We start from the raw sequence: 27,859 nt of genomic DNA, 5'->3' as shown, positions 1-27,859 counted from the left end.
AAAAATATTCTCTCTATTGATAAGAGATCTTTTGGAAAAGGCTAAAACAAAGCTACGAGAGCTTATATTCAACGTAGAAAATATTATACTCATGAAAATGAAAGAGAAAGTCAAACAAGCATTTTGACATTATTGGGATTATTGTGGCTCAGAAATGCATGGTCAGTTTCAAGGGATTCATAGACAAATTAATCCATACAAAGTGAGTGGAGGAAAGAGGAATATGATAAGCTGTTTGGAATCTAACTTGGAAAGCACCAGCACAGCCCAATGCACCGACGATTGCAGGGTAAAGCTTCCCTATCCCCATCTAACATTTACAAAAGAACAAATGCTTTTCCTTGTTTTTGTTGAAGGAATATTATATATTGTTTAATTTAAAGAGAATAATAGAGTTAGAGAAGTGTTCAACTCTGCAACACTAAATTCAATATTTTAACATATCCCTTGTAAATTAAAACAAGTTTGAGTCACGTTTATGCATTCAACAAAAACTCCATCATCAAATCAAAACGTAATTTACTTTCCAAACGATTCGAGTTTATCGACCTAAATTATGAATCGTTTGCTTGTCCTAACACTGTTCGGATTCCGAGAAAATTGCACAGAACAAAATCATAAATCCTATTGCAACAGATCCAAACACGAAATAACAGGAAGAGATTACATCTGAAGCTCTATAGGTATTAAGATTGGAGGATACAGAGATCACAATTCTAATTAATTACAAATCCGTGCTCGGAAAAGTTCGATGAATCAACATCGAGATCGAGCAAGGAAGAAGAAAGAAAGCAAAAAAGGCCGAAAATCATCAATCAATATGGACATTTTAATCGATCTACAAAGACGAAAAATAAAAAGAGAGAGTTAGAATTTGAAACACCATAGAAACTTCAAGAACTCAAAGCATTTGAACGTTTCTAGCCTTCTCTTGCTTCTCTTTCTCAGAACTTCCACGGCGGACTCTGTTTCCAGGAATCGAACTGTTTCTTCAGTGAAAACTTCATCCCATACGTATCCTTTCATATCATCCTTACCGAAAAAGATGTCTCCGACGACATCGTAATTCGAAGGACTGCTGCAAGACTTGCCGCCGCCGCCGAATTCGTAGGGAAGGGTATCTCTCGCCATCTGCAACTACTCTTCAATAAACCAGAGTAAATGAAAAAAGAGTTGTATTTATACAGAGACGTATAAACAAATATTATTTATTTTTTATTATTTTCTTCGACGGAAAATAGTTTAATAAGAATTTATTGCATTTAGATAAATATAAAAATTAGTTTTACTTGACAAATTTTTTAATTTGAATATTAATATTTTAATGGCCATGATTAGTAGAGCTTCCACTAATTTACTAATTTATTAAGCTTCAAAGTTCAATTACTTCAAATATATATTTTTTTTTTTTACTTTATTTAAATTTTTTTCTTTTATAATTTCATATTTTTAATTATATAATATCTGGAGAAAATTTAAGATACAAATTGAAAGGTCTCAACGAGTTCATTACACTCTTGGGGTGGTCTGAGTCTCAGAGAAGCTCGCTGAAACAATCTAATGTATCCATGAGGGGATCTACAAAGCCTGCATTTCCAAACTGGTTTGCCCATTCCCCATGCTTGAAGATGATGTGGTGCCTTCACCATCATTTTCCGACTTCATTTCTTGAACGGCTGGCGGGTTCACGATCGTCATTGGCACCACAAAGTTATCGGCTAGGTGTCCCTTCATCTCCCTGTGTTCTTGACAAAGCGCGCACCAGTGCAGGCAGCAATGTGTCATGCAAGGATCACATGGGGAGTTCTGCAATCAGCAATACTACGATTAACAAACTGCATGTGCGAAAATGCAACAACTCAAGCCTACAGCTAGCAGATATTGTCTGTTGTAACCTGTCACATATCGCTGTCAGATTCATGATTATAAAACGCATCTACTAGAGAGAGTTATCCACACCCTTATAAGGAATGCTTCGTTTCCCTATCCAACCGATGTGGGGTCTCACAACCCACCCCCTTAGAAGCCCAGCGTCCTCGCTGGCACACCATCTAGTGTCTGGCTCTAATATCATTTGTAATAGCTCAAGTCCACCGCTAGCAGATATTGTCCACTTTAGCCCATTACATATCGTAGTCAGCTTCACAGTTTTTAAACATGTTTGCCAGGGAGAGGTTTCCACACCCTTTTAAGGAATATTTCGTTCTCCTATCTAACTAATATGGGATCTCACAGAAAACATATAGTATCCATTAGTCAGAATCTGGTTATTTTCGGTGTCTGTAACCACAGATTGTCAAGTTAATAAATCAACACTGAATATTACCTTAAGATGATACTTCTTCTGCAAAGATTGGCGGACGAGTCCAGTGTATATGCCACACATCCACCAGGTAAACAACAATCCCTCACAAATGAGAAAAGGCATGTTTGGATCAATGCAATGGAATGCTGCAGTTGCCGTCGCCAAGGCAATGCCACCTTCAACAAGTATAGCGTGACAAACACATGGCTTTCTCCAGTCCATATCGTCGTCTCTCAAGCTTTCGACATTGCGCCCAAACAAAACACATGGACAGAACAGTCCAGTCCAACCTGTATACGCAAAATAGGCATGTGAAACGAGCAGCACCAATAGTAGAGTTGCAGAAGTTTCAATTTTTAACATGTACAAGGTTTCCCAAATGTTCTATGCATGCTAGATGAGGAAAGAGAGCAACCAGGAAGCTAAGGGAACTAGGAAGAATTCATAGTTTCAGTAACCACTCCTAAGAATTTGTTTTGGTAAGAAACCGAATTGTCTCACCAAAAAATGAGGTGTCCGACACTAACTACAAAAAGGACTTCAGTCCAAAAGAAGCATTTCTTATAAGGGTGTGGAACCTCTCCCTAGCAGACGCATTTTAAAATCATGAGACTGACGGGCCAAAGCGAACAATATCTGCTAGCGGTAGATTTTGAATGTTACAAATGGTATCAGAGCCAGACACCGAGCGGTGTGCCAAGGGGGGTGGATTGTGAGATCTTAGATGTTCATTGAGCGGTGTACCAAGCGGTGGGCTTATTACTATAATTCATTGACAAGGTATGTAATTGTAAGTCTTAGATGTTCAGAAACACAAGTCATTATCATACTGCAAAGCCGTTTACCAAGATCCCACCTGAAAACCATAGATTAAGAAGAATGCTATATATATGGAAACTTACAACTTTGTGGATCTTGAGTGCAGCCAAAAATCCCAGTTGTCCAAGGTTCATCCGCTGGAGGCTCGAAGCTTTCGGGTAGCGCCTGTCCACACTCGTTGCATTTTCTTACATTTAACTGAAATTCATCCAGAGAAATTGCAATAGTAAAAGGTTACTACCAAAATTATAAAAATTTCATACACATAATATATTTAGCACAAGAATATGGTATCTAAACAGGAATCATAGTATGCATAAAAAGAAGTCAAACAGTAGCAAATCAAGAAAATCAAAGATGTTTCATTGCTATGTAAGCTTCTATTGAGTATATCCCTAGAGACACCACTTAAACAACCTCACCGATATCTAAAAAACGAACAGTTTAACAAGTATGAATGTTGTTGTTAGCACATTATCGACACACAATCAATAGTCAAGGAGCGAACATCATCGAATTTTAGCCTTCCTCCATCGTTTAACATTCATCAATCTTATTTAACAGCTGATTTACCCTGCAACTTTTAACGTATCAAAAAAAGCCCACGATTCGAACCTATAACCTCAAGAACATTTAAATATGTAGCTTTCTCCTTTGATCATTGCCTCCTAGGCTCCTTGAATTTATGATACTCTCTCACTATTAAAATACCAATTCTACATTTTCAATGATATTTCTTAGGGAACTTTTACATCAAAATGCACAACTTCAAGAACAATGAATCTACTCACAATTGGATCTACAGAAGAAACTACAAAATCTTAATGTAACAACAGAAAAGCTCGAATCAACAGAGAGAACTGTCAAAAAGAAGCAGTAGCAAAAATAATTCCTAGAAATGTATCAATTAACCTGAGGAACTTCAATGGGCTGGTTAAGCTCCCCCGGCTTGATATCTTCTAAAGGCGCTTGATCTTTCTTCAACTTCACATACCGCGAAGGCGCAGCCCCATCCCCCATCTAAGATCGTCCACCAACAAAAGAAAAACGATAGATCATAAACCCCGTAATTTATTCTGCAAATAGTAAGTAACTTGCATCCAATCCAACATTCTTCCATCTCTTGAAATGCATTGGATCCATAGAACGGGGAAGAAACGAGTTATATTCAAACGTATAAGAATCAAACCTTGGAAACGATTTCGACCCTTCCACTAATCTTTTTCTGGGAGTGTGAAAAATGCGAAGATCAAGGTGAAGAACACCAAACAAAAGGATGTAAAGATTCTTACCAAGCCTGGCAAGAAAATCGACTCGCCCAACGAATCTTCAGCGGAAATGCCCGCTTAATTATCGAAGATCTGATTTCCCCCGAGATTCAGTGACCTTGAAGAGTCAACTGATCCACAATTTTCCCTTTGACTTGTAGGAAAAACGGAAATATAATACCGACGTAATCAAATTCGATGCGTATGTGTTTTGGACAGTGAAATGGGCGGGTACGTGGTAGACATCACTCCCCGAACCGCCCGGATTATGTTTCGCGGAGATTTTTGGAAATTATTCCATTTTTTTTAATGGTGTTGATTATATCAACTCAAAGGTTGAATCTTTATTATATTTAACTAATTCGTTTTAAAGTATATCATTGATGAAATTGAAAATTTGAATTCTCACTTAACACGTTGAACTTAAAAAATTTGTAACGTTCGAGATATACGTTAGAAATATTGTATTCTAATTACACAATGTCTTGTCCTTATAATTTGCAACGTCCCGTAACTGAATTTCTATACCTTTCAGCATCACCCCATACAACTTTTAATGTGAAAAAGTAATATTATTTACAACTAAATAGACATACTTAGAAATCTATTCCATTAGAGAGTAATTTATATACTTTAATGTCTAATATAATATAGACACGTAGAAAGCAGAGCAACGAAGAAATCTCATGGTGTGTGTATGGGCTATTTTGAGAGCTTCTGAAAACCGGTTCAAATGAAGATATCAACTTGTTAGGAAGCACCCCAACAAATTACCTAATCTAAGAAAAACGAATATGGTGTCTAATCAAGCTAACTGTATTACCTATTAAAAATAATCAATGTTAATGATCGTAAGGCGAAAGATATTTCAGTCAAAAAAGTGCTAATCTAAGTTGACACGCCGCATCTTACATACAAGGTTTGCTGTTGGAAGATCAAGCTCCTTTCCAGAATCAGATTTGAGAAGATCTTTCAGCTGGTCTCTTGGAGTTGAAAAGCAAGTTAGGAATGTGGCGAGTGCAGGAGGAATCTGCATTGAAAGGGCGGAGAGCACGTTAGTCAGATACTCAACGTCGACAGACAACTGTTGCGCCCCACGATCGGTAACATATTGTATGCCGCGCAGTTGCTCTGTGTAAAGCGCAGCAGTACCCTCAGCAACCTTCAGAAAACAGAACAGAGATTCACATTAAGTGTTTCATTACAAAGTAACAAACACAGAGGATGATGATACATTGATACTCTATTTTTTGGTAACTAATGCCAAGATTTGGGATCAAGGCATCGAGTATACATAACGGGGACAAATAAGTTAGACCAGAATTTATAAAAAAGATAACTGGGTTGTTTCTTTAATTTCTTCAATGTATGAATGTGACTTTGGTACCTTGCACATCCATTCTGCAGCGAAAAATTGAGCCTCGTCATTGTTGGCATTGCTATTAGAGATACCCTCAGCAAGTGGCTCCAGCTGTTGGGGTAAAGTGAGAAGATATTCACCAACACTGGTAACGTAAGACTGGGGGTAGGAACTGAAGATTGGAAGCGGAAAGGCACTAGGTTCCTCAACGGAAGTCCATATTGCCAGACGAGATACATCGCTTAGGCGTTGTCGAACTTTGGATATGAGAACATCATATACAAGTTCATTAACCTTGTCCGCAAATGCTGCAACTCTCTGAGATGCGAGTGGAAGAGCATGGAAACGTGGATCTTTTGACTGCATGACAATAAAAGAAACTACTCAGATGCTAAAACAGAGAGAGAAAGAACCCAAAATTCTACGAGTCTACCAGGGAAAGCAGGGAACAAGGCATCTCACATAGATAAAAGTAACGAGTAGAAAGAGAGGTACAAAAATTCATTAACCTGATCTAAGAGGTTGAAGAGCTTTTTTGCCTTCTCGGGAAACTCAACAAGCCGAACAACTGCCATGTCCAAGACAGCCCTGCCAACCATAGTCACTTCCCTATTGCTGTGGTCACTGACTATGTGAGACTGATTTTGGTCCAAACTCGAACCAAAGACCGAAACAGATAAGGTTGTGCTCAGTCTTGCAAGAGTAGCTCTCAAAGAAGCTTCAAATACAGAAGACCTGCTAGTCAAACAATCAGCCACAGTAAGTATCTGTAGGGTCCCCTGGACGATAGACCACTCTTCCTCATTTGACATCAAGTCAACTTTGCGTGTTCCATCCTTCTTTTCCAGGGCGGTTTCCTTCTTTAACCCAACACTATCACTACCCTGATCTATTCCACAGACAACTCTCAGGGATTTTAGAGTTTCCTGGAGTGAAGAAATATACTGTAACATCACATCATCAAGTGCCAAAAGTATTTCATCAGCTTCAGAACCACCCGTAAAGCTAATGCACCTCTCAACAGCTTCTTCAAGAAACAAAATAACTTGTGGGATAGACTCCTCCATTCTGCGTACTGTTTCACTAAGTTCAATCCCTTGGGCTCCCACACCTCGAGTGACAGCTCCTCTAAGATCTACCTCTGCAATTTCAGATGAAAGGATAGCACGCTCCATTTGTCCGTACCTAAGAACAAGGAGAATATAAATTGTTGGACGCATTGCAAGAACATAATACTCCCATTGAATACAGAAGAAAAAAAAGTGGATACATTTCTAAAACAACAAGATTGTCACCATCTATGATTTACTACCTTTGTTTAAACGCTTCGAAAGGGAAATATACAGCCTTCAGTGTGTTGGTTAAAATGTTCAGATCTGATTCTGAGAACAGATGTTGAATGTTCCTAGCAAAGGTTCCGGTCATATTATGTAGATCAATAAGTGCATGGAGATGCTTTGTTTGAATCTTGACACCCTTTGGCATATCTCCAGATAAAACATCTAATATTCCTGAAACACCAAACGGATATGCTTGGGGAAAACCATAAAACTAAAATATACAGTGCATAGATTAACCTACGCCTATACTTATCATAAACAATATGATGAAGTACTTAAGGGTTGAAAGTATAAAATTGAGTTGAGATGTTCACTTCAACCTTTCCCCAATGTTCCAGAAACAATATCTGCAGTTGCAAGATTGATGCGGGAAATAAAACTTGACCCCACAACTGCCATTATCTCAATCAAAAGCTTTGGGACAAGAGCTTTGTAATCATCGGGAAATGCAATCATACACCTGCAGATGACAAGTTCACGTTTTAACAAATTACAAATAAAAAGACGCCTGACCACACGAATGCTGAAAAGTTAGTGGCAAATCCCACAAAAGAAAAAAATAATAATAAATAAAGGTATTAATTTCATCACTTATTCAAATTTGATGTCCAATATGATGAAGTTAAATTTAACAGAAGTCAAAATACAAAACTAATATCATAACAAAACACATAAGTTATCGACCACGCATTCTTTGGAATAAACAGGACATAAAAGCATTAGAACATAAACACTACCATTTCCATTCCTGTTCAAGATAAAGTAGCAATTCATCATAGAAACTTGGCAACCAACTGGTGAATGAAACTGATGGAAAACTTGATTGCAAATCATTATTAGTTGTCGGTCTTTCAAATTCACTCTTTTCATTAGCAAGTTTATGTGCTCGTTGCTTTGAGTCAAAATCTTCCCAAAGTTGCTTGATAGGCTTCAAGTGAACTTTCGTATAGTTCTGCTCTAGAGATTTGAATCTTTCAATTCGAAGCAGAATTCCCCTCAAATCTTGAGCAACATCGACCTGTACCGTATATGGAATGCTTGTAAATCATAAAAAATCATATATTCAAATACAAGCCTTTGCAAAAGATATGTACCTTTCTATTTGTTAGTGCATCTGTTAAACGAGGTTGAACCATAGAATCAAGCCTGTCCTCTAAGACCTCAAGCTGCTTCCTCACATTAGCAAACTCAGCAACCTAATAGAACATCAAGTTAATTTATCTTCTAGTTAGCAAACATGTGAATGAAAAAGCACCATGGAGAATTTTACCTCCCCAACAGCAGACAAGCAATGTCTCATGTTGGCCAAGGTGTCAGCAGCTCGAGGAAGATCACCACTGGCAAAGACATCTTCCACCGTTGAACTTAATTGAGCCAACCCAGCAGCATCCTAGTGAACGCAATTAAAAAAAATACAAACACGTGCATATGTTATCCAAACGTTGGTTTGTGTAAACACTTAAATGAGAACTTGCATACTTTATCTAACAGTTTCTACCTGTAATGTCTCAAATGCAGCTTCCATCCTCTGCTTAACAGTATCAACTCTTGCAAGGGCAGCAATAGATTCTGCGGAGGATCCCTCTGCCTGCAGAAGATATATTACTTGAAACAGAGATTTTTTTTTTTTTTTCAAGTAGTAACTGTAACCACCCAAAAATACATAAACAAATAAAGAAGAATAAAAAAAATGGGGGAAAATCCTTCTCCAAGTTTCCTCATAGAAACAAAAACAAAATCATGAGCATTCCTTCACCAGTGGACGAACTTGGCATCAAAAAAATCTATCTAAACAGGTTCCGTTTCAAATTTATTCATATTAACATTCTCTGTTCGACAAAATGTTGATACTATGATTGTTTGCGCATTATATTCAGATCAAAATGATGCACAACCCAAATTCACAACCACGCAGACAACCACTTGACCAACTAGAAGATCAAATCCCAAGACTATAAGCATAAAATTACCAGTAATACAAAATGACTGGAGTTGAAACTTTCCATAACCTCCATGGTTTACGCATTGAGTTTCTACCACAAGTCCTTTCCTCCTTTAATTTTCCTCTTCGTTTTTTTGGTGCAACGTAGTGAATATACTAAAGATAAACACAGAATCACAAAATGCTGAAGAAACTACGGAACAGAGCAGCCTCAAATCTAGCATAAATAATCAAACCAAACTTCCTCGAAAATCCATATAAGAATTGAAAAAGAGAAAGGCAACTGAATTGGATGGGATACGATTTGGTGTCACCTTCTTAAGCTTCTGGAGGATCCCAGAGACAGCAGATCGGATAGAAACAGCGTCGTCACGCAAGCGGATAACATCACGAGTAGCACGAGGAACGCGAAGAAGAGCACTGGCACTGAGCTCCTCGAGTGAGGCAGCGATCTCCTCAGACACCATTTGAAGTTTCATCTCCAAATCGACGAGGTGTTTGTCCAAAGACTCGTGTGGATGGCGAGTCTGGCAAGCCGAGTTGATCCATTTCTTCGGGTCGAAACTCTCACTGGAAAACGGACCTAAATCCAGATTCATGGCTACTCTGACGTCTTCCCGATTCAAAGATTCATGGAATTGGCAGCTGATTCGGGATCGGAAGAAGGAGCCCAAAATCACAGACACCTCCTAAAACCAACCTTCAATATTGAGCCAACTCCTCTTCCCTTGCACACCAACGTGAGAGCAAGAGTATGACTCAAATAATCAATAAAATGTTCAATATTAAAATTTTTAAAAAAAAAAAAAAAAAAAAACTACAAATTTTCATTTTGAGTTAGCCAAAAATTCCTTCAAATCCTCGTTGGGCCGTATACGAAAAATTTGGGCCTTTTTGGGTAAAATTTGGGCCTTCGAATTATACATATGTGGCCCAAACTCAAATACTTCTGTCGGGCTCGTTCAATAAGTTATAACTTAAAAATAATTATTTTTTATTTTTAATTCCATTTCACCACGTTGCTTTTATTATTATTTGTTAAAATCACGTTTGAAAATTTCATTAAGAGTGAATTTTGGCCTACCCACTAACTTAAACCTCTTTTTTTAATATATATAAAAAATAATTCCAATTTAAAGACACGTGTGTTTGATTACCTATTTTTAAGTGATTTTAATTGCAACTTGTTTAGCTAAAATATTAAATTACCATAAAATAGAACAGGAAAAAAGTTTTAAACTTGAGGACAATTTTGTAATTTCATCATTATTTTGATTTTTCATTTTTCATTCTAAAACTTTTAACGGGACTAATAGTTTAAAATTATTTTAAAAAATAATAATATCTCAAATATCAAACATTTACAACTTAGAACGCTTCTTATTAATATTACAATTAATTCAAAAAACATGGCAGTGTAGGATTGGGTTGTACTATAATATCGAATTGGTCTAGCTAACTTGACTAAAAAACGTCAATCGAGTGAGCACACCAAAAAAATTAATTCAAACCTGAACAAATTATTTTCATAATATATACTAAAGTTTTGAAATTAAACATAAACATTTTAATTTAAAAAAAATGGAAGTTTCTAAGCACAGGTAAAAGTAAAACCGACCTTCCCAACCAACCCAACTCGTTTGACTTATAATCCAACTTCACTCTCCATTTTTTTTTTTCAATTAAAAAATTAATAACTATATGTACTTTTTAACGTGCATTTATTAAATTCTATTATTTTATATAAATTCTTTAAATTATTTAATTTAATGAAGTGGAAAATTAGGCTGCTTTCGGCCACGCGGCATATTGAGAACATGCCTAACTATCCTCTTTATATAATTATTAAAATATATAATTGGAGTTCTCCTACCTAATTTTTAAACCCACATATTCTTATATTATGAACTCAATATACCAAACAAAATTTAGTTAATTAATTTTGCAAATTGTTTTTTATTATTACTAAAAATGTAATCCACCAATATCAATTTAAATCTATATAAAGGACCGAATTAAAATAAAATCAAAAAATTAGGTAAATTAGGTGGAATGTGGTTGGTTGCCCTAATTACATTTCTTAAAGATGAAGGGTTATAAGGTTTTATCTTATTTTAATTTTTGGACAATTATTCCATTTGTAGCTTCTAATTTTTAACTAAATAAATATTATAATATTAATCTCTCTATTTATGGCTAAAATTAGGGATTTAAACAAAAACCCAAAAGGACAAAATTGTCCATATAACATATTTCTCTCCTAATTCTTCTATTATTTACTTTATTCACACTAATTTCTCAATTTTTTTTTAAATAATTTTTAGATTTATAATTAATATTTTCATTTATTCAATTAAAATTTTATACATTTATAAAATACTATAATTGTTTTTATAATATGCCTCTTAAATTAAAAAAATTTAGTATATCAATTACTCATTTGGAAACTTATATATTTATTCGTCATTTTCCATCAAATATAATGTTTTTGAAATCTTAATACCATTTTTGTATATATCAATCAACATCAACATATATATCGTTCGATTGTATAATATATTTTTATAGGGACAAAAAACAACAATGTATTGGTCTTATTATTGGTCTTTTCATGCCTCCAAAAGCCATTTTTCAGTTGTTACTTATAAAATTGATAAAGCATTTATAAAAATGTATTTAGCATCTTTTTTCTTCGAGATTTTTCTTTAATAACAATGTTATAATTAAACCTTCGATCTTAAAAAAAAAAAACGCTAATTTAAAAAATTGAGATATATTTAATAGATAATATTTTAAAATTATTATTTGTGTCAATGCACCAAAATAGACTAGAGGACTAGTGTAAAAAAGAAATAAGGATTGAATGAAGTTTTATTGGTGGGAGTATATAGAATCGAAATTAAATTCGACCCCAAAATTCAAACGTTATTAACTAAATTCAATTTTCATACGTTTCCTTTTAACCAAAAATTAAGAGCTCAATTATTTGCTCTGACACGTCAGCAAGTGTTGAATAAATAATGGATTTGAAATAAATGAAATATAAAAATAAATTTCTATATCCTCATTATGGGTGGAGTTTTGCATTCCTATTTTTCTTATATTATTTTCTAAAAATTCATCCATTAAAAAAAAAAAATACAAATAATCGATCTAAATCATATATAAACATCACGATTTAAGGATATAGATACATTTGAGCTGACTATCACTTATTTTGCTCCATTATAATCATGGGTACGAACATCACAATCTAATGTTGGAGGTATGTTTAAATAGACAATTATACTTTATATTAAACATTAATAGTTTATATTCACTACTAGTATTCAACACGATAGGTCGGTAAATAAAATAATTATCAATCATTAAACTGAAACTAAATAAATAATTAAAATTTAGAAAATTAAAGTGCTTATTATGTTAACCCAACTTTTTGATTAGTCATTTAACAAATATTTAAATTAAAAAAATATAAATTTGTTCGTGTCTGACCTGTCAAGATGTCAGCCATGGGCAAAGAAAATGCAACATTTCCTTTGTCATTTATGCCCGAAAGGATGAATGTCAAGCGGTCAATTTCCCCCCTTTTTTTTATATTTATTATTTTAATGGTTTTTTTTTTTTTTTTAATTTTAAAGTAAATTATAATTGGAAACTGTAAGGGAAATATTTATTAATGATTTGTAAGGTGACCAATTAAAGAGAAATTTCTGAATTATTGAATGTGACTAAAGGAAACCCATTGGTCCACTCTTTAGGCCATTCATGAATCATCAATAAACTTCCCCAAATCTGTGGGGGACTTTTAGCTCCCATGGTTTTCAAATCTATAAAAAATTAAAATATATATATATAATATATAAATATTCGATTATTTCTTCTCGAACATTTACTCCATATTCATATTTGACGATTAAAGTGTTAGGACTCTGGATTCCCCTATTTTTATTTTAAATAAATTTATTTTATGTTAAAATCAATTTAAATATATCTCAATATAAAGATAATAATTATCGTAATTCAATTTTTTCACTGTAATTTGGAAACTAACGAAGAATCAACCCAATAATTTTCATAACAAAATAAAAATAAAAATTAAACAAAATCCATTTCAAACTTCTAGAAAGAGTAAACTTCCAGCTTTTTCGTTATATTCTTTTCTTAGCAAAGAAAAAAAAAGTGAGAAATAGAGACAAAGAAAATGCACCATAACACGAACATTTCAAAGATACATTGCTTTAGCTTTTAAAAAATACATTTTAAAGTAAACTTTACACGTAATTAATTTGTAGATTATAATGATTAAAAATTTTAATGACGTAGATGTATATATTATTTAGATGATCTCTTTTTACAAAATAATATTTTATCCATAATTATAATTAAATAAATGAAATAAATTTGAATATGGTTTGTTGGGTAACAAAAGAAAAGAAAAAAAAAAACATAATTTTTACTAAATTTATTTTTTGACAATAATAAATCCCACATTTGAATCTGAGACATTGCGTGTTAATAGCCAATCAAATAACTTAAAACAATTCAAACAATTCAAATAATGTCTCAAATATCAAAAACTTATACCTTAGAAAATAATTTCGGCTATTAATTCACAAATTAGATCGGTATCAATTATGAAATCATGAAAATCGAACCTATATTTAAGTATAAATTTACCTATCTTTTCAAATTTATTCGTTAAAAACATGACATTTAAATTACGTGTAGTAAACTGAATTCGATAATTATTTAAGAATTAATTAAGGTTCCAAGAGATTACACGAAGAAATATATATATATAAATGAGAGGGCCCACATAGAAAGGCAAAAGGCAAAGGGAGTTTCTATGATTCTTCCTTAACAAATTAATATTAATATTATAATAAAATGTATTCTCGGCATCCTTGACTAAGTAAATTTCATACCATTGTCGCTCTATAATTGGAACCAAAACCAAAGTTCAATGGGACCCACTAAATCTCACTTTTTATTTTATTTAATCACAATTAATTCAATTACTCTACTTTTTTAAATTTTATTTACTTAATTACCTTCTTATTATTTCCATATTTAATTCCAAATACTCATAATGTAATTATTGCAAAAAAAAAATATATATATATATATTTTTGGATATTTGAAAAACAGCTGGAGTTGTAAGTTTCCAAGGTATTTCCTTTTAGAACTCTATTTTTGACTAAGGAAAAGTTATTATTCTACAAAGACTTATTCTAATGGTATTTAATTCCCCTGCTTACTTTTTAGTTTGAATTTAAATCAAACCTATATCATGCCAACATCTTTTTATAAATGCCAACATCTTTTTTACTTAAAGTAAATGGATTACGTTATTTTTTTTTCACGTTCCCATAAAAATACATTAACAATATTGACCGAGTCGAAACAATTAATGTTAATATAAACGTAACTTGGTGAATAAGAAATAAAGTGTCACGTTAAGAGTCAATCACTTGATCTCCACGCTATTATCGTTGAAATTAAAAAAAAAAATTGATAAAATGACTTAATACTTTAAAATAATATTTAAAAATCTATTTAGTTATTAGTAGAAATAATGAAATCATTGTTCTTAGGACAAAGTGTGTACCTAATCTAACATTGTGACCAATAAAAAACAAAATACAAAAAACGTGAAGGCGACTAAAAAAATAAAATGGCACGTGGTCCCAGCATTGGCCACGTCATAACATGATGTCACCTACAACTGGATTAGACGAATCCCACGTAGCCACGTGGAGAACAGTGGCGGTCACCGACGACCTGCCACTTGTAACTGAAAGCGACGACACGTTCGCACACGTCCAACAATGACGTGGAGGGCCCCACAAAACGACAACGTGGCCCCGTCATCTTCGACACGACCACACGTGTCGTCACGCGCTTTATGCGCAATAGCTGTAAGCCACGTATTGTTGTGTCTTACGGCGAGGTGACTTTTGACATTTTTTCCTCCCTTATTATTATTATTCATTAAATAAAAACTTCGCCAGTTTCTAGTTTTTTCCGTTATTTTATTTTATTTAGAAGAACGGAATTAAGACGTAAAAACAACCAAATTCACTGGCTTCGACGCAGGCATGAATAATTAAATAATTAACTAATTTTAAATGCAGCTGAATATTAAATATATTTCCGCCATTAATACTTAACATTTCAAGATTAACAAAAAAATAAATAAATAAATATTTGATCCTAGTGTTAGATACCTGCTATCCTAGAGAAGTATGCGTGGTTAACACGCGCCACCTTCGCGCGTAAAGATGGATTCAGNGGGGGGGGGGGGGGGGGGGGGGGGGGGGGGGGGGGGGGGGGGGGGGGGGGGGGGGGGGGGGGGGGGGGGGGGGGGGGGGGGGGGGGGGGGGGGGTGAGAGGAGTGTTCCCGGATTCAACAACCACGCATAGACCATCGAAAACAGGGGGTTCTCTATAAATAACCAAAGCCAATTGAATTTCTTCTCCTCGCTTCTTCCGCATCAAGATTTTTCCTCTCTGTTTTCGCTTCAATTTCGTTCTTGTTCTTCGCGATTCGGGTTCTTGTTAACTGCATTTCGCGACCTTTCTTTATCTCTCACAGGTTCTTCCCTCTCTTTCTGTTTCCATTCTTTGACCTTCTTCCCCTTTTCTAGTCGCTTTCTGTTTCTGATGCCCGCCGGCGTAATATCTGCCGCCTAAACCCAGAGCTTTTGTTGGGCTTTTCACGTTTTCACGTTTATCTGGTGCCTAAGAACTCTTTCCCCCTTCTAATCGATTTTTTTGTGGCCTTTTGAAGGTGAAAATTGCTCGACTACTTTTCTTTCCTCTTTTGATGAATTCTCTTTTGTTGTTTATTGGTTTTGAATCTGCATTTTACCGGGACCTGCTTGCATTTCGGTTTCGTTACAATTTTTCCCATTAGAGCTCTCTTCCGCAGGTTACTTCCTTGTATTCGTTTCTTAAATTGCTTCGGTTCATCGGGGTTTTCACTTGATGACGCAATATTTGTTATTAACCGTACGTTTGGTTTTTAAATGTTTGCGGATTTTCTGGGGTTTTAATCAATTGATACGTCTGTTTTACGTGTTTGAATGGATGATAGGCTTTTAGGTGTGGGAATGAATTCTGGTTTGACTTTGTTTATGGAATTCAAACAGGCTTTTCTGTTTGGGGTTTATGCAATTTCGATTCTCTACGAAATTTCCCTGAAAATTATTGATTGGTTCTTTCTTTAAATCAGATTTGATGGACACTGTTTCCGCCTTGTTTGCGTTTGAGTTTCTTGTTATTAAATTGATGGGACATTTATTACTTCATTGTCGCCAAACTTGATATTTGATATAATAATCGACCTCGATTCTTCACCCTCTTTCAATTGGGTTCATAGATTATGAACTGATTATTGTAGCCACAACTGTAAAAGCCATGTATATGCATTAATTGCCTGAACCAAGGTCTTGTGTTTAGTGTTTTACTGCGTCTATGGCCTTCGGGAAACTGAATCTTCATTTCTTTGTCCATTTGTTTATTTCTTTGCTTGCTTCTATGTAGCCCCATAATCTTCATTTCTTTTTGTATACTCTTTTTAAGCTCATCAACCAGTGCCTGCTCTGAAACTTCTTCTTTTTATGATGATTTTTCAGATGTTTTGTGCTTGATGAACTGTGTGCTAAGTGGTAGTGACAAGAAAACATTACAAAAGTTTCCATACACTTGAATCAATCTCCAAAACTGGATCAAATGGATCTTAAATCAAACCACAACTCTCCCATCCTCACCGACCCTGCGCCTATCAGCAAGTCTAGGCTGGGCGTACATTCAAATATGTTGCCATATGCAGCTGCTCCAGGAGTTGGTTTCTCTCCGAATTTGCTTCTAATCCCAAGGAAAAAAACTGGTGTTCTTGATGATGTTCGAGCAAGCTGCTGGCTAGATGCTATGAAATCTTCATCTCCTCCTCCTAATAGAATCTCCAAGGACGTTGTCAATGAGCTTCCATCATTTGATCCCGATTTTCTTTACCGCAATTGGATGGTACCTTTTCTTTTATTACAGTTTGCATTCTGATGTAGGAGGCATTTTATTGAGGATCCTGAATGAGGTGTTTATTTTCAGGTTAAGTATCCATCAGCACTTGGCTCATTCGAACAGATTGTAACTCATGCCAAAGGCAAGAGAATAGTATTGTTTCTGGACTATGATGGGACTCTTTCGCCGATCGTAGATAACCCTGACTGCGCTTTCATGTCTGATGCTGTAAGAATCTGTGGTTTCTTGTTTGGAATAACTCCACCTCTGTTGTTAAGTATGACTAACCCAACCCAACCCAACCCCTTTGCAAATGTCATAGATGCGTGCAGCGGTAAAAGAGGCTGCAAAATATTTCCCAACTGCTATAATTAGTGGAAGAAGTCGTGACAAGGTACGATGTTTCGTATGTTATGTGAATATTTTGTAGTGAATTCAGCTAGTTTCTGAGTATCCTTGTTTTTTGTTTTTCAGGTTTACGAATTTATAGGACTAAGAGAACTGTACTATGCTGGGAGCCATGGAATGGATATTATGGTCTCTGATAGACACTCGACTAACAATCAGGGCAAGGAAGTTATGTTTCAGCCTGCTAGTGAATTCTTACCTTTGATAGACGAGGTGTGTACTCTACTGATGTTTGCATTGGTAACATATTTCTCCTTTAGTTTAGCATTTGAATGAACAAATTTGTGTTGTTTGGACAGGTTTACAAATCCCTGATTGAAATCACTAGGGGAATTGCTGGAGCAAAAGTTGAAAACAACAAGTTCTGCGTGTCTGTTCATTACAGAAATGTGGATGATAAGGTACCACCTACCACCTCTCTCAGAAAATCACTTTGTAGAAGGTTGTGAATCAATAAGGAACATGAATATTGAACTGTTTGATCTTCCCAGAACTGGAATGCTCTTGCGAATTGTGTTTATGACCTTTTGGAAGATTATCCCCGACTGCGCGTTAGTCATGGTCGTAAGGTGCTTTGATATCAATCAAATTGTCATTAGATGCTTGTTTTTGCAAAGATTACTTAAATTTTATTGTATTTTTGTTACATAGGTTTTGGAAGTACGACCTGTGATTAGCTGGGACAAAGGCAAAGCTGTTACATTCTTGCTGGAATCTCTCGGTAAGAACATTAACTCTCATAATACATGAGTTAATTAGTATGTATGAATCTGTATGCTTGAAAATCTGAAAGTGTACTTTGACAGGACTTAACAATTGTGATGAAGTGCTCCCAATTTACGTGGGAGATGACCGCACGGATGAAGATGCATTCAGGGTAAGTTTAGTGTTTATAATGTCTGCTCTGCTCTGCTCTGCTCTGAGAAGGTGTTCTAAAGGGAAGTTGGAATTACAGGCTTTGAAAGAAAGGAATTGCGGATATGGGATATTAGTGTCATCGGTGGCGAAGGAAAGCAGTGCAGCATACTCTTTGAGAGACCCATCTGAGGTACCAAACTCTTCCATTAAAGCAAAACCATTTTAGGCACAAACTCTTTTAAAGTGAGTGGAGATCTGATATGGAAACGATTGACGGCAGGTGATGGAGTTTCTGAAGTCACTGGTGACATGGAGGAAGTCAAGTGCTCTATGAACAAAGCAAGTAATCAATATAACATTAATTGATTGATCCATATAATCAAAAGAGTATAGAAAGGAAGAGGTTATTGTTACTATTATTATTATTATTATTGTTATTGTTTTTGGAGCAGATTTACAATTCCTTTTTAGAGTTTTGTAGACGAAATGTTCCATTCTTAATAATAAAACTATATAACACAGAGAGAGGAATGAAGGAAACAAATGGCTTCTTCCTTCCATTTATTCAATTCTGCAATGCAAAAACGTTGTTGATTCGTTCGTTCATTCATTCATACCCTTTTCTTTCTTTCCGTTTCTGCTATGAATCACTTCTATGCTTTTAATAATATTATACCCACGTTTTCATTCATGAATCTATTAAATTCATTTGATTCATTTCTTGTATGGGTACGAGAAAGTGCCATCTCGTGTTCTCCTATAAACAAATGAGAGATCAAAAAATACAAATATTAAAAGAAAGTTGAATTAAGGTCAAAAGTGAATATAAATTTATATAACCAAACATCCAAACATATTAAATAACGAGATATTCCACAAATAGATGGAAATCGCACTCATTTATTATTGGATATATGTAAATAGAAAGACAAGCTAAAATAATATACATAAATATCTCAAAAAGAAAAATTATTTTTAATATAATGATCGGAAGACAAGAATCGAAATATCAAACAAGAGATTTTTTTAAGTCAAACAGGGAAATCTCAGCACCAAGCAAAGAAGAAGGGTTATTTACAAGTTACATGTTTTTATTATTATTTTTTTTTTTTTGGGTTTGGTGAATGGGTAAAGTCAACTTAGAAATCAAATTAAACCCATTAATACTAACTTTATAAATCTCTCTTTTAATTCTTTTTAGCCCTTACCTACTATAATTACTTTTATATTTTAAAGATAATTTTCAAAAATTTACAAAACAATTTATAGAATTTGTGTTGAATGCACTGTAAATGTATTGCCATTAATTGGATACATTTCTTTATGGGATGAAATTTTATTTCAAATTCCTCATTACAAACCAAAGAAGTTAGGTAAACCATTTTTTATTTATTTTTTAAAAATATAACTTATAATCATATCTATTTAATTCTGATACTTAAAAACTTAAATAATTTAATTTTTTTAAATAATAATAAAAAAAAAAGGGGTGTGGGGTGTAGCGTGCGGAGGGTTGGAGAGCGTGAACACGGTTCCGTCAAATCCGAAACTCATTTTCATTATGGAGAAGGAGACGCCGAAATTTGGGGCGTTTCCGGATGCCCAATTCCTCGTTTCTGGGCCCCACTTTCTCCAGCCCCCTCCCCCACCGCCAATTCCCGGTTTCCCCCGCCCTTTTTAACCGACAACCAAGCAACTTCTGTACTTAATTCAAATTAATGTTAAAATTAAAATTATCCTCCCACCTTTTTCTTCTACCGTTTATTTCCTCGTCTCAAATCCCTTGAATTTTAATAATTAAAACTTTGGGCAAAAATCACTTCTTTGCCAACTTCAATGGTGAGGAGTTTAAGCTCGGCTAAAACAAGGGTAGGGTCATAATGGTGATGAATGCAACATAAATGCTAGAGGAAAGGGAAGGTACGAAGAATCTAAACCCATCCCCTGGTGCACCAAATGAGTGACAAATCCATGACGAATTCAAAAATGAAAAAGAAATAAAGTATATTATAAATTATTTTGAGTCATTTTATGTTTTTGTAAAATAACAAATATGAAAAAGCCACCAAATATTAATAATGAATACTTTTAATGAGGTTTGTTGTTACTCTCGGTTGTATATTCCAAATATAAAAATAATGTAAGAAAAAAAAAATGCATATTAGTCGGTTTTCTATTTTGTTTTATTCAGAGTAGAGGAATCCATGGTTTCAGAAAATTAATTATAAAATGAAATTGTAAAAATAAGAAGAAACCGGCTAAGACAGTGGCTGGTCACCTTCCTTAAAAAATGAAGTAATGAAGTGATTTAGGGCAGCGGCTTCCGGTCAGGGTGATTGACCGCGTAACGGTTGCATTTTGATTCCATATATTTTTGTGCAGAAAAGAGGCGAAAGACGAAGAACAGCTTTCCCTCGTTCTTCTCTGATTATGTAAAAATCTTCTCTCATAATCTCTCTAAACTCTTCCATTATTCCATTCTCACTCCTAATCTCCAAATTTCAGCCGCAATGCCTCTGTTTCGCCCTGTTCTTTCACTGTTTTATCTCCTTCCGATCATTTTCCTTCCGTCTTTCTGCTCCGCCGCCGATCCCTACGCCTCTTATGAATTTCGCGTCTCTTACATCACTGCCTCTCCCTTGGGCGTTCCTCAGAAGGTTCTCTCTCTCTCTCTCTCTCTCTTCTTTTACAACTTTCCATATTCATCCTCTCTGTTTCTTCTTGTGTTTGGTTCTTGAGTTTATGTTACTCTGTCTTCCTATTTCGCTGCATGCCTCTGTATTGAGGAGTTGTTCTAATCATTTTCTGGAATCTGATTCTGCGGAGTGAATTAGAGCTTGAAGTTCTTTCCATTCGTTCTCTATTTTCTTGATCACTATGCGCTGATGGTTTTTACTTTGTTTTATTTTCGAGTATTGAATCTTATCTCACCCGGAAAAAATGAATTCCGGTGAAATTTTTTTATTTTTGTAGCAATATATTTAATTTCTGTTGAATTTTTTGAATTTTAAATTTTTATTTACCGGGTCGCGGGGTTCGAGATATTGAACGAATTTAAAGCAAATCACAGCCCAGTAATTTAGGGTTTTTTTTTTTTAATTTCTTTCATTACTCATTATGCCCTCAGACTAGGCAACTTTAGTTACTCATTTTGGCTTTTTGATTCTCGAGAAAGTTTTATTGACTCTAGAAAGTAGTTTTTATTTTTTTTTATTTTTTTTATATATCAAAAACAAATTTAATTTTGTTTCTGAAATTTGATAAATAATAAGTAAATGAATTAATTTTTTTATAAAACATAAACTGAATCGAAATAGGTTTCAAGACCTTAACATCAGTCTCTCATTTGATTATGAATTAAAAAAAAAAAAAATCAGGAAGATTACAGCAGAAATTCGTTCAAGTTTTTTAGGCGTCGTTTTTCGTTGCAGGTTATAGCTGTGAATGGAAACTTTCCTGGTCCTCCAATCAATGTCACCACTAATTACAATGTTGCTGTAAATGTATGGAATGATCTGGACGAAAATCTTCTAATGACTTGGTTTGTCTACTTGAAAACAAATTCTCAATGCTTTTTATGTTCATTTTCTTTGAGTTGTTGTAAGCAGAGAGTGGGTGTATAATGGCAGGTCTGGGATTCAGATGCGGCGGAATTCGTGGCACGATGGTGTTCTTGGCACCAACTGTCCAATTCCTCCGAAGTGGAATTGGACCTACCAGTTTCAAGTGAAGGATCAGATTGGGAGTTTCTTTTACTTCCCATCAATCAATTTTCAGAAAGCTTCTGGTGGGTTTGGTCCATTTGTTATTAATAATCGGGACATTATCCCAATTCCTTTTGCACAACCTGAAGGAGATATTTTCATTATGATTGGTGATTGGTTTACACGAGATCACGCGGTTAGTTTCTGCATTGTTGTGGTGTTCGTTGATTCTATTAAACCGGTTAACTCATATTGACCTTTTGAATTCAGGCACTCAGAGCAGATCTTAGTGCTGGAAAGGAACTTGGTATTCCGGATGGAGTTCTCATCAATGGCAAGGGGCCTTACCAGTACAATGCAACTCTTGTACCGGCCGGTATCCAATACGAAACCATTCGGGTTCATCCTGGTAGGGTTCTCTTCCATGAATGTTACTGTGCTATTCGTTAAGATCACTTTCTTTTCATTTATTATATCTTCAAGCCAATTACAATGGAATATTTCCAAGAAGTATTGTGTTTTCTTATGTAACCTTCGATTGTTCTTTAAAAGACTATGACACATCATGGTGGTAAATGATGTCATAGAAAACATTGTCACAATGTAAGACTACGCTCACCTGAAACCAATTTTGAGGATCAGGATAATCAATCAATTTATTGATGACGTTGAGATCACACGTTGGTTGGAGAGTAGAACAAAACATTCCTTATAGGGGTGTGAAAATCTCTCCCTCATAATAAAACTATGAGGCTGATGGCGATATGCAACGGGTCAAAGCGGACAATATCTGCTAGCAGTGGGCTTGGGATATTCCATGACGGGCTTGGGATTTTAATGTAGGCAAAATGGGTAACACTTTTTGATTTGCGGTGTTAAAATCCCAGGATGGATGATGCTAAAGGACAGTCTATGCTGCAAATTTTCACTCTTTCTGAATGGTTAGGACTCGTTGACTGAAGTTCATGGTATTCTTTCAGGCAAAACATATCGACTTCGTGTGCACAATGTTGGGATTTCTACCAGTTTGAATTTTAGAATCCAGAGTCATAATATGCTTCTTGCAGAAACAGAGGGACATTATACGGTGATGCAAAATTACACGGACTTCGATATTCATGTTGGGCAGTCCTACTCTTTTTTGGTTACCATGGACCAGAATGCCAGTACAGATTACTACGTTGTCGCAAGTGCTAGGTTCGTAAACGAATCACTTTGGCAAAAAGTAACAGGTGTTGCCATCTTACAGTACTCCAATTCCAAAGGACCAGCAACTGGTCCACTCCCAGATCCTCCCAACGATTTTTACGACAAGGAGAGGTCAATGAACCAGGCAAGGAGTGTGAGGTTCGTTCTTATACCATTATCTTTCTTCATATATATTCTTGATATCCAGCGATAATGAACTGGTGATTTCTTATGATGGTTGTCAGGCAAAATGTATCTGCTAGTGGCGCCCGTCCTAATCCACAGGGATCTTTTCACTACGGTCAAATAAATGTGACTCAAACGTATTTGTTGAAGAGTGAACCATTGGTGACGATCAACAAAACAACTCGGGCAACCTTCAATGGCATCTCCTTTATTCCTCCTAAAACTCCAATCAGGCTTGCTGACCAGCATAAAGTTAAGGGAGCATACAAGCTTGATTTTCCTGATAGGCCATTGAACAGAACACCTCGGGCAGATATATCTATTATAGATGCAGCATATAAAGGATTTATTGAAGTGATATTTCAGAATAACGATTCTATCATCCACAGTGTTCATTTGGATGGCTATTCGTTCTTTGTGGTTGGGTGAGGTTTTCCCCTCCTTTTTCCACTTGCTTGCCTTCTACTCTATGCATCACTTGCTTTCAAATGTTGATTAATTGCATGTGTATCATTCTTGCAGTATGGGTTATGGTGATTGGTCAGAAGACTTAAGAGGTAGCTACAATAAATGGGATGCCATTACCCGATCCACTTCTCAGGTTTGTTTTTTTCTAAGTTGTCATGTAAGTATTTGTATGGAACACGCGTGTAGTGATGCTTGTTATTAAAGCAAAGCAAATTGGGTTTTTTATTCTCTACCTTTGATTTCTAGTTTTTATACGAGATTAGGTTAAAACATAATACAACTGCAACATTCTATTATCTGACCAACGATGAAGTTTGCATTTTCTCATATTTTCTGTGATGAAATGATAGTATTGCAGTAGTACCACTGGTGTCAATTGACATCATTGTTTGCTCTCAGATTCTGATTTGGCATTGATTTAGTAAATTTGTTTCGGTTTTCAGGTTTATCCTGGGGCTTGGACTGCGGTTCTTATTTCTCTGGACAACGTTGGAGTTTGGAATCTTAGAGCAGAAAATTTGGATCGATGGTACTTAGGTCAAGAAACATACTTGAGAATTGTCAATCCAGAGGAGAATGGGAAGACCGAGATGGCAGCTCCTTCGAACGTTCTATACTGCGGTGCATTGCAGAGTTTGCAGAAGTATGTCACTGAACACAGCAATTCTGTTCTTGTTCCCGTGTCCTTTAGAATAGCACCATCTAATCTAATCTTTCTTTTGTTTTGGTTTCCAGAGAACAGCACCACGGCAATGCCAATTCAATCTTCAAGGGACACTCAAAACTCTTCATCACTCTTCTTATGGCACTCCTAAATGTGGCTTTCCTTCACAGTTAAAAACACCTTTTGGTGATTGGTGAGCATTGTTTTCATTCCTTCTCATCAAAGTGGTCGCTTTTCGGGATCGATCGCCTGCGTGATGTCATTGTTTCGTTTCTGGATTGTCATTTTTATGTAAGCGCATATATACAGTCAGTTAGGTGTGAATGAGTCATTTTCTTAGAGAGATTGTTCTAAATGACATACTTTTCTGCCCTTTCCCCAACATAGCAATTGTAATTTGAATAGTTGTGTAATGCCAGCAAAAATTTGCAGTCATAGCCCTTGAGAATTCCTTCTGACCATCTTTGGCATAGCTGATATGTTGATAAAAATTCTGCCTCGTGTGTGAAATGATTGCAGCGTTCAAAACTTGTTTCAAAGGGACCATTCATTTTTCATTTTTGGTCTGTTTTCAACTTTATCCAAGTTTTGTGTATTGAAGGATTGATTTTATCCACTGACAGTGGAATGTCTACACAGAGTTTGATCATCTTCGGCCCACTAGAGTGTAATAATTGATTTATATATTATATAGTATGCCGGTTGTTGTTTCCTTTTTTAACTTATAACATTGTTTTTAATGCATTTTCCTCGCTCATTTTCTAAAGCAATTTCTTTCAACTTGATTATTAGTTTGAATTGTTCAAAAATGGTGATTTTTACACCGTTGGCTTGTTCGTCAAGTTGGAACAAATGTCGCAAAATTTCTATTCTGCTACTATAAGAGTGCGACTGCTACAAAGTTAAGTTCTTACGCTCTGCTCGACTTTTAAATTTCATTTTCGAGATCTCTGTTGGGAGAGGGAGACCAAGTTGTAAATGAAAGATTAGAGAGCATCAGAAAATAATATAATTACAGAGTTAATTATGATGCTCTTCATAAACATGTTTGTCCTCATTTGAGAGCCTTTACCATTTCTTGAAGCAACCTAGAACATGACTATGTACATTAAATATTATATGTAAATTGCATAATATATTCTTACCATAATTATAAACCCCAACAAAAAAAAAAAAAAAACTCAATACACTAAGTTCCAAATGACAGCCAATTTCACAAAGTAATAAGTAAACATGATTAAATTAGAGATTAAGTGAGAATAAAGAAGAAAGATTATTGAACACAAAATATTGTTGTTTGTTCTCTTTGAAGTGCTCACAAATGATGAAGGGAAATTGTTGTGTGTGTAAAAATGTCAAACCCTTGCGTTAAAAATGCCTAGGATTCCTTGTGCTCATCATGATATGACATAATTGTATGTGTTTCTATGTGTTTGTAAGAGAAAGACAATGGCTATAAAGTTTGTCCCCTCAATCATATATCCATTGGCTCAAAGGGTTATCCCAAGAAGCTGCCTTTCTCTTATGCCTTACAAGCCTTTCAAATTCTTCATTTTGCTTCGTCTTCTTCGTTGGTTTCACTGTCATGGCCAACCTCTCTCCTGCCCTTCTCTTCTTCGTTGGTTGTTTTTGTGAAGGGGTTGATGGTGGTATTATTATGAACACTTGTAAGCAATGTGAGATTATATGTTTTTTGTGCATCGGTGCTTCTTCTATGATTTAGTGGTTGGTGGTGTATATGATGCACATATCGAATGGCCTCACCATGCACACCATTGCTTCTTTAATAACATTAACACTGTTTATATCCACCCTACCAATATTGCTTACAACTTAAGGGAACCCCCAAGTTGTTCACTTCACTGCAAAACCTCCATCAATGCTTTATTATTCTTGCCTTCTTTGTGTATACCACAGGTACCCTTTTCTTCTTCCGCCTCCTCTTTTGGTCCAACCGACTATTGTTAACAGATATTGTCTTTGAACTTTTCTCTCAAGATTTTAAAACGTGTCTATTAGATAAAAGTTTCTACACCTTTATAAACAATGTTTCACGGTTCACTCCTTAGGAAATCCAATGTTTTCGTTGACACACTGTTCGGTGTCTGACTTTGATACCATTTGTAATAGCTCAACTCCACCACTAATCTTGAATTTTTCCTTAAAGAGTTTCGGCGTCTCCTAAGAAAAGTTTCTAGTACATTCTTATAAAGAATAATTCGTTACTCTCCCTGGGATCTCACATGATCTCTTTCTTTCTGTCCTTTAAGTTGGGTTGGAAAGATTTAGGGTTGAAGGCAATGTTTCATAACATCTTTGTCTTGTTTTTAGAACCTAACTCACTTACTAGTTTCATATATACTTACTGAATTCCACATTGGCTCTAACTTTCAAAATATATTATTCATTATTTCTATGTTCGTAATTTCAACATTTTCCCATTTTCTCTTTTGTTATGATTTGAAGTATTACGATGTTTAGTATCCCTCAACTAATCTTACAAGTGCATTATTTTGATGCTAAGTTTATTATAAATGATGTTGTTTTGTCACTTCTGGTTAGTATACTTAAGATATAATCATTCACATTTGTATAGCTCAGAGNTTTTTTTAGATTTTTTTTTTTTTTTTTTTTTTTTTTTTTTTGGTGACTTTTGAACATGTTTAATTGATCCAAAATCAAATTTTTTTTGTATGATAAAAAAAAAACCCATGGTATAATATCAAACATTAAATTCACTTAAAACGATTCTCGAACATGACCTTAATCATTTTCACTCTAACTAGATTGAAATTACATAAAAAAATATTATAAGTTTTATAAAATTATTGAATAAATTTTGATTGTGAAACAAGGAGATTATCTTTATCTTCCTGTTCCACTGTATCAGCTCAAACTCAATGCTAGTAAATATTGTCCGTTTTGGTTTGTTATATATCGACGTTAGTGTCACGATTTTAAAATGCGTCTACTAGGGAGGGGTTTCCACACCCTTATAAGGAATGCTTCGTTCTCTTCTCCAACTGATGTAGGATATTGCAATCCACCCCTTAAATATTGTAACGCTCAAAGCTCACCACTAGCAAATATTGTTCGTTTTAGCTTGTGAGTATCACCATCAGCCTCACGATTTTAAAATGCGTCTATTAGCGAGAGGTATTTACACTCTTATAAAAAATGTTTTGTTCCCCTACTCAACTCATATGAAACCTCATGCCGGATGTTAATGAATATCCAAACGAATCATCATTAATATCCAAAGGAATTATAAAATGAGACAAAAGTAGCATAGTGATGTTTTTTTTTTTTTTTTTTTTTTTCTTA

At 35.0% G+C, this 27,859-nt stretch overlaps 4 protein-coding genes across 8 annotated transcripts; 2 read left to right on the top strand and 2 right to left on the bottom strand.

The window, feature by feature from the left end:
• Positions 1-1,423: 1,423 nt before the first annotated feature.
• Positions 1,424-4,649, bottom strand: LOC111483493 (cell number regulator 6-like). Of its 2 annotated transcripts, none has more exons than XM_023129737.1 (5): positions 4,314-4,649; positions 4,037-4,144; positions 3,208-3,322; positions 2,327-2,595; positions 1,424-1,806 (listed from the first exon to the last, which is right to left on the bottom strand). In XM_023129737.1, the coding sequence occupies exons 2-5, from the start codon at positions 4,142-4,144 to the stop codon at positions 1,579-1,581; spliced, it is 720 nt and encodes a 239-aa protein (XP_022985505.1). In that variant the 5' UTR covers positions 4,314-4,649; the 3' UTR covers positions 1,424-1,578. The 2 variants fall into 2 exon arrangements, with proteins under 2 accessions (XP_022985505.1, XP_022985504.1); XM_023129736.1 differs by having other exon boundaries at positions 4,417-4,646.
• A 425-nt stretch (positions 4,650-5,074) lies between these two features.
• On the bottom strand, positions 5,075-9,785 carry LOC111483469 (conserved oligomeric Golgi complex subunit 7-like). The gene is made up of 10 exons (XM_023129702.1): positions 9,349-9,785; positions 8,591-8,680; positions 8,363-8,482; positions 8,187-8,288; positions 7,830-8,110; positions 7,413-7,552; positions 7,065-7,263; positions 6,262-6,937; positions 5,780-6,112; positions 5,075-5,554 (listed from the first exon to the last, which is right to left on the bottom strand). Exons 1-10 carry the CDS (start codon positions 9,631-9,633, stop codon positions 5,276-5,278), a joined length of 2,505 nt encoding a protein of 834 aa, XP_022985470.1. The 5' UTR covers positions 9,634-9,785; the 3' UTR covers positions 5,075-5,275.
• Positions 9,786-15,496: 5,711 nt separating this feature from the next.
• Positions 15,497-18,926, top strand: LOC111483480 (trehalose-phosphate phosphatase A-like). Of its 4 annotated transcripts, none has more exons than XM_023129717.1 (11): positions 15,497-15,632; positions 16,675-17,065; positions 17,147-17,287; positions 17,382-17,453; positions 17,534-17,680; positions 17,767-17,868; positions 17,959-18,036; positions 18,119-18,188; positions 18,274-18,344; positions 18,423-18,515; positions 18,606-18,926. In XM_023129717.1, the coding sequence occupies exons 2-11, from the start codon at positions 16,772-16,774 to the stop codon at positions 18,657-18,659; spliced, it is 1,122 nt and encodes a 373-aa protein (XP_022985485.1). In that variant the 5' UTR covers positions 15,497-15,632; positions 16,675-16,771; the 3' UTR covers positions 18,660-18,926. The 4 variants fall into 4 exon arrangements, with proteins under 4 accessions (XP_022985485.1, XP_022985486.1, XP_022985488.1 ...); XM_023129718.1 differs by having other exon boundaries at positions 15,505-15,827; XM_023129720.1 differs by lacking the exon at positions 15,497-15,632 and adding an exon at positions 15,883-15,968.
• A 1,729-nt stretch (positions 18,927-20,655) lies between these two features.
• LOC111483473 (monocopper oxidase-like protein SKS1) lies at positions 20,656-24,987 on the top strand. The gene is made up of 9 exons (XM_023129708.1): positions 20,656-20,982; positions 21,757-21,866; positions 21,955-22,225; positions 22,300-22,438; positions 23,010-23,376; positions 23,463-23,828; positions 23,926-24,004; positions 24,315-24,514; positions 24,607-24,987. The coding sequence occupies exons 1-9, from the start codon at positions 20,836-20,838 to the stop codon at positions 24,707-24,709; spliced, it is 1,782 nt and encodes a 593-aa protein (XP_022985476.1). The 5' UTR covers positions 20,656-20,835; the 3' UTR covers positions 24,710-24,987.
• Positions 24,988-27,859: the final 2,872 nt, after the last annotated feature.

Source organism: Cucurbita maxima, unplaced genomic scaffold (assembly GCF_002738345.1).
Source record: "Cucurbita maxima cultivar Rimu unplaced genomic scaffold, Cmax_1.0 Cma_Scf00008, whole genome shotgun sequence".
Taxonomy (NCBI): Eukaryota; Viridiplantae; Streptophyta; class Magnoliopsida; order Cucurbitales; family Cucurbitaceae; genus Cucurbita; species Cucurbita maxima.
This window is presented reverse-complemented; position numbering and strand designations above follow the sequence as displayed.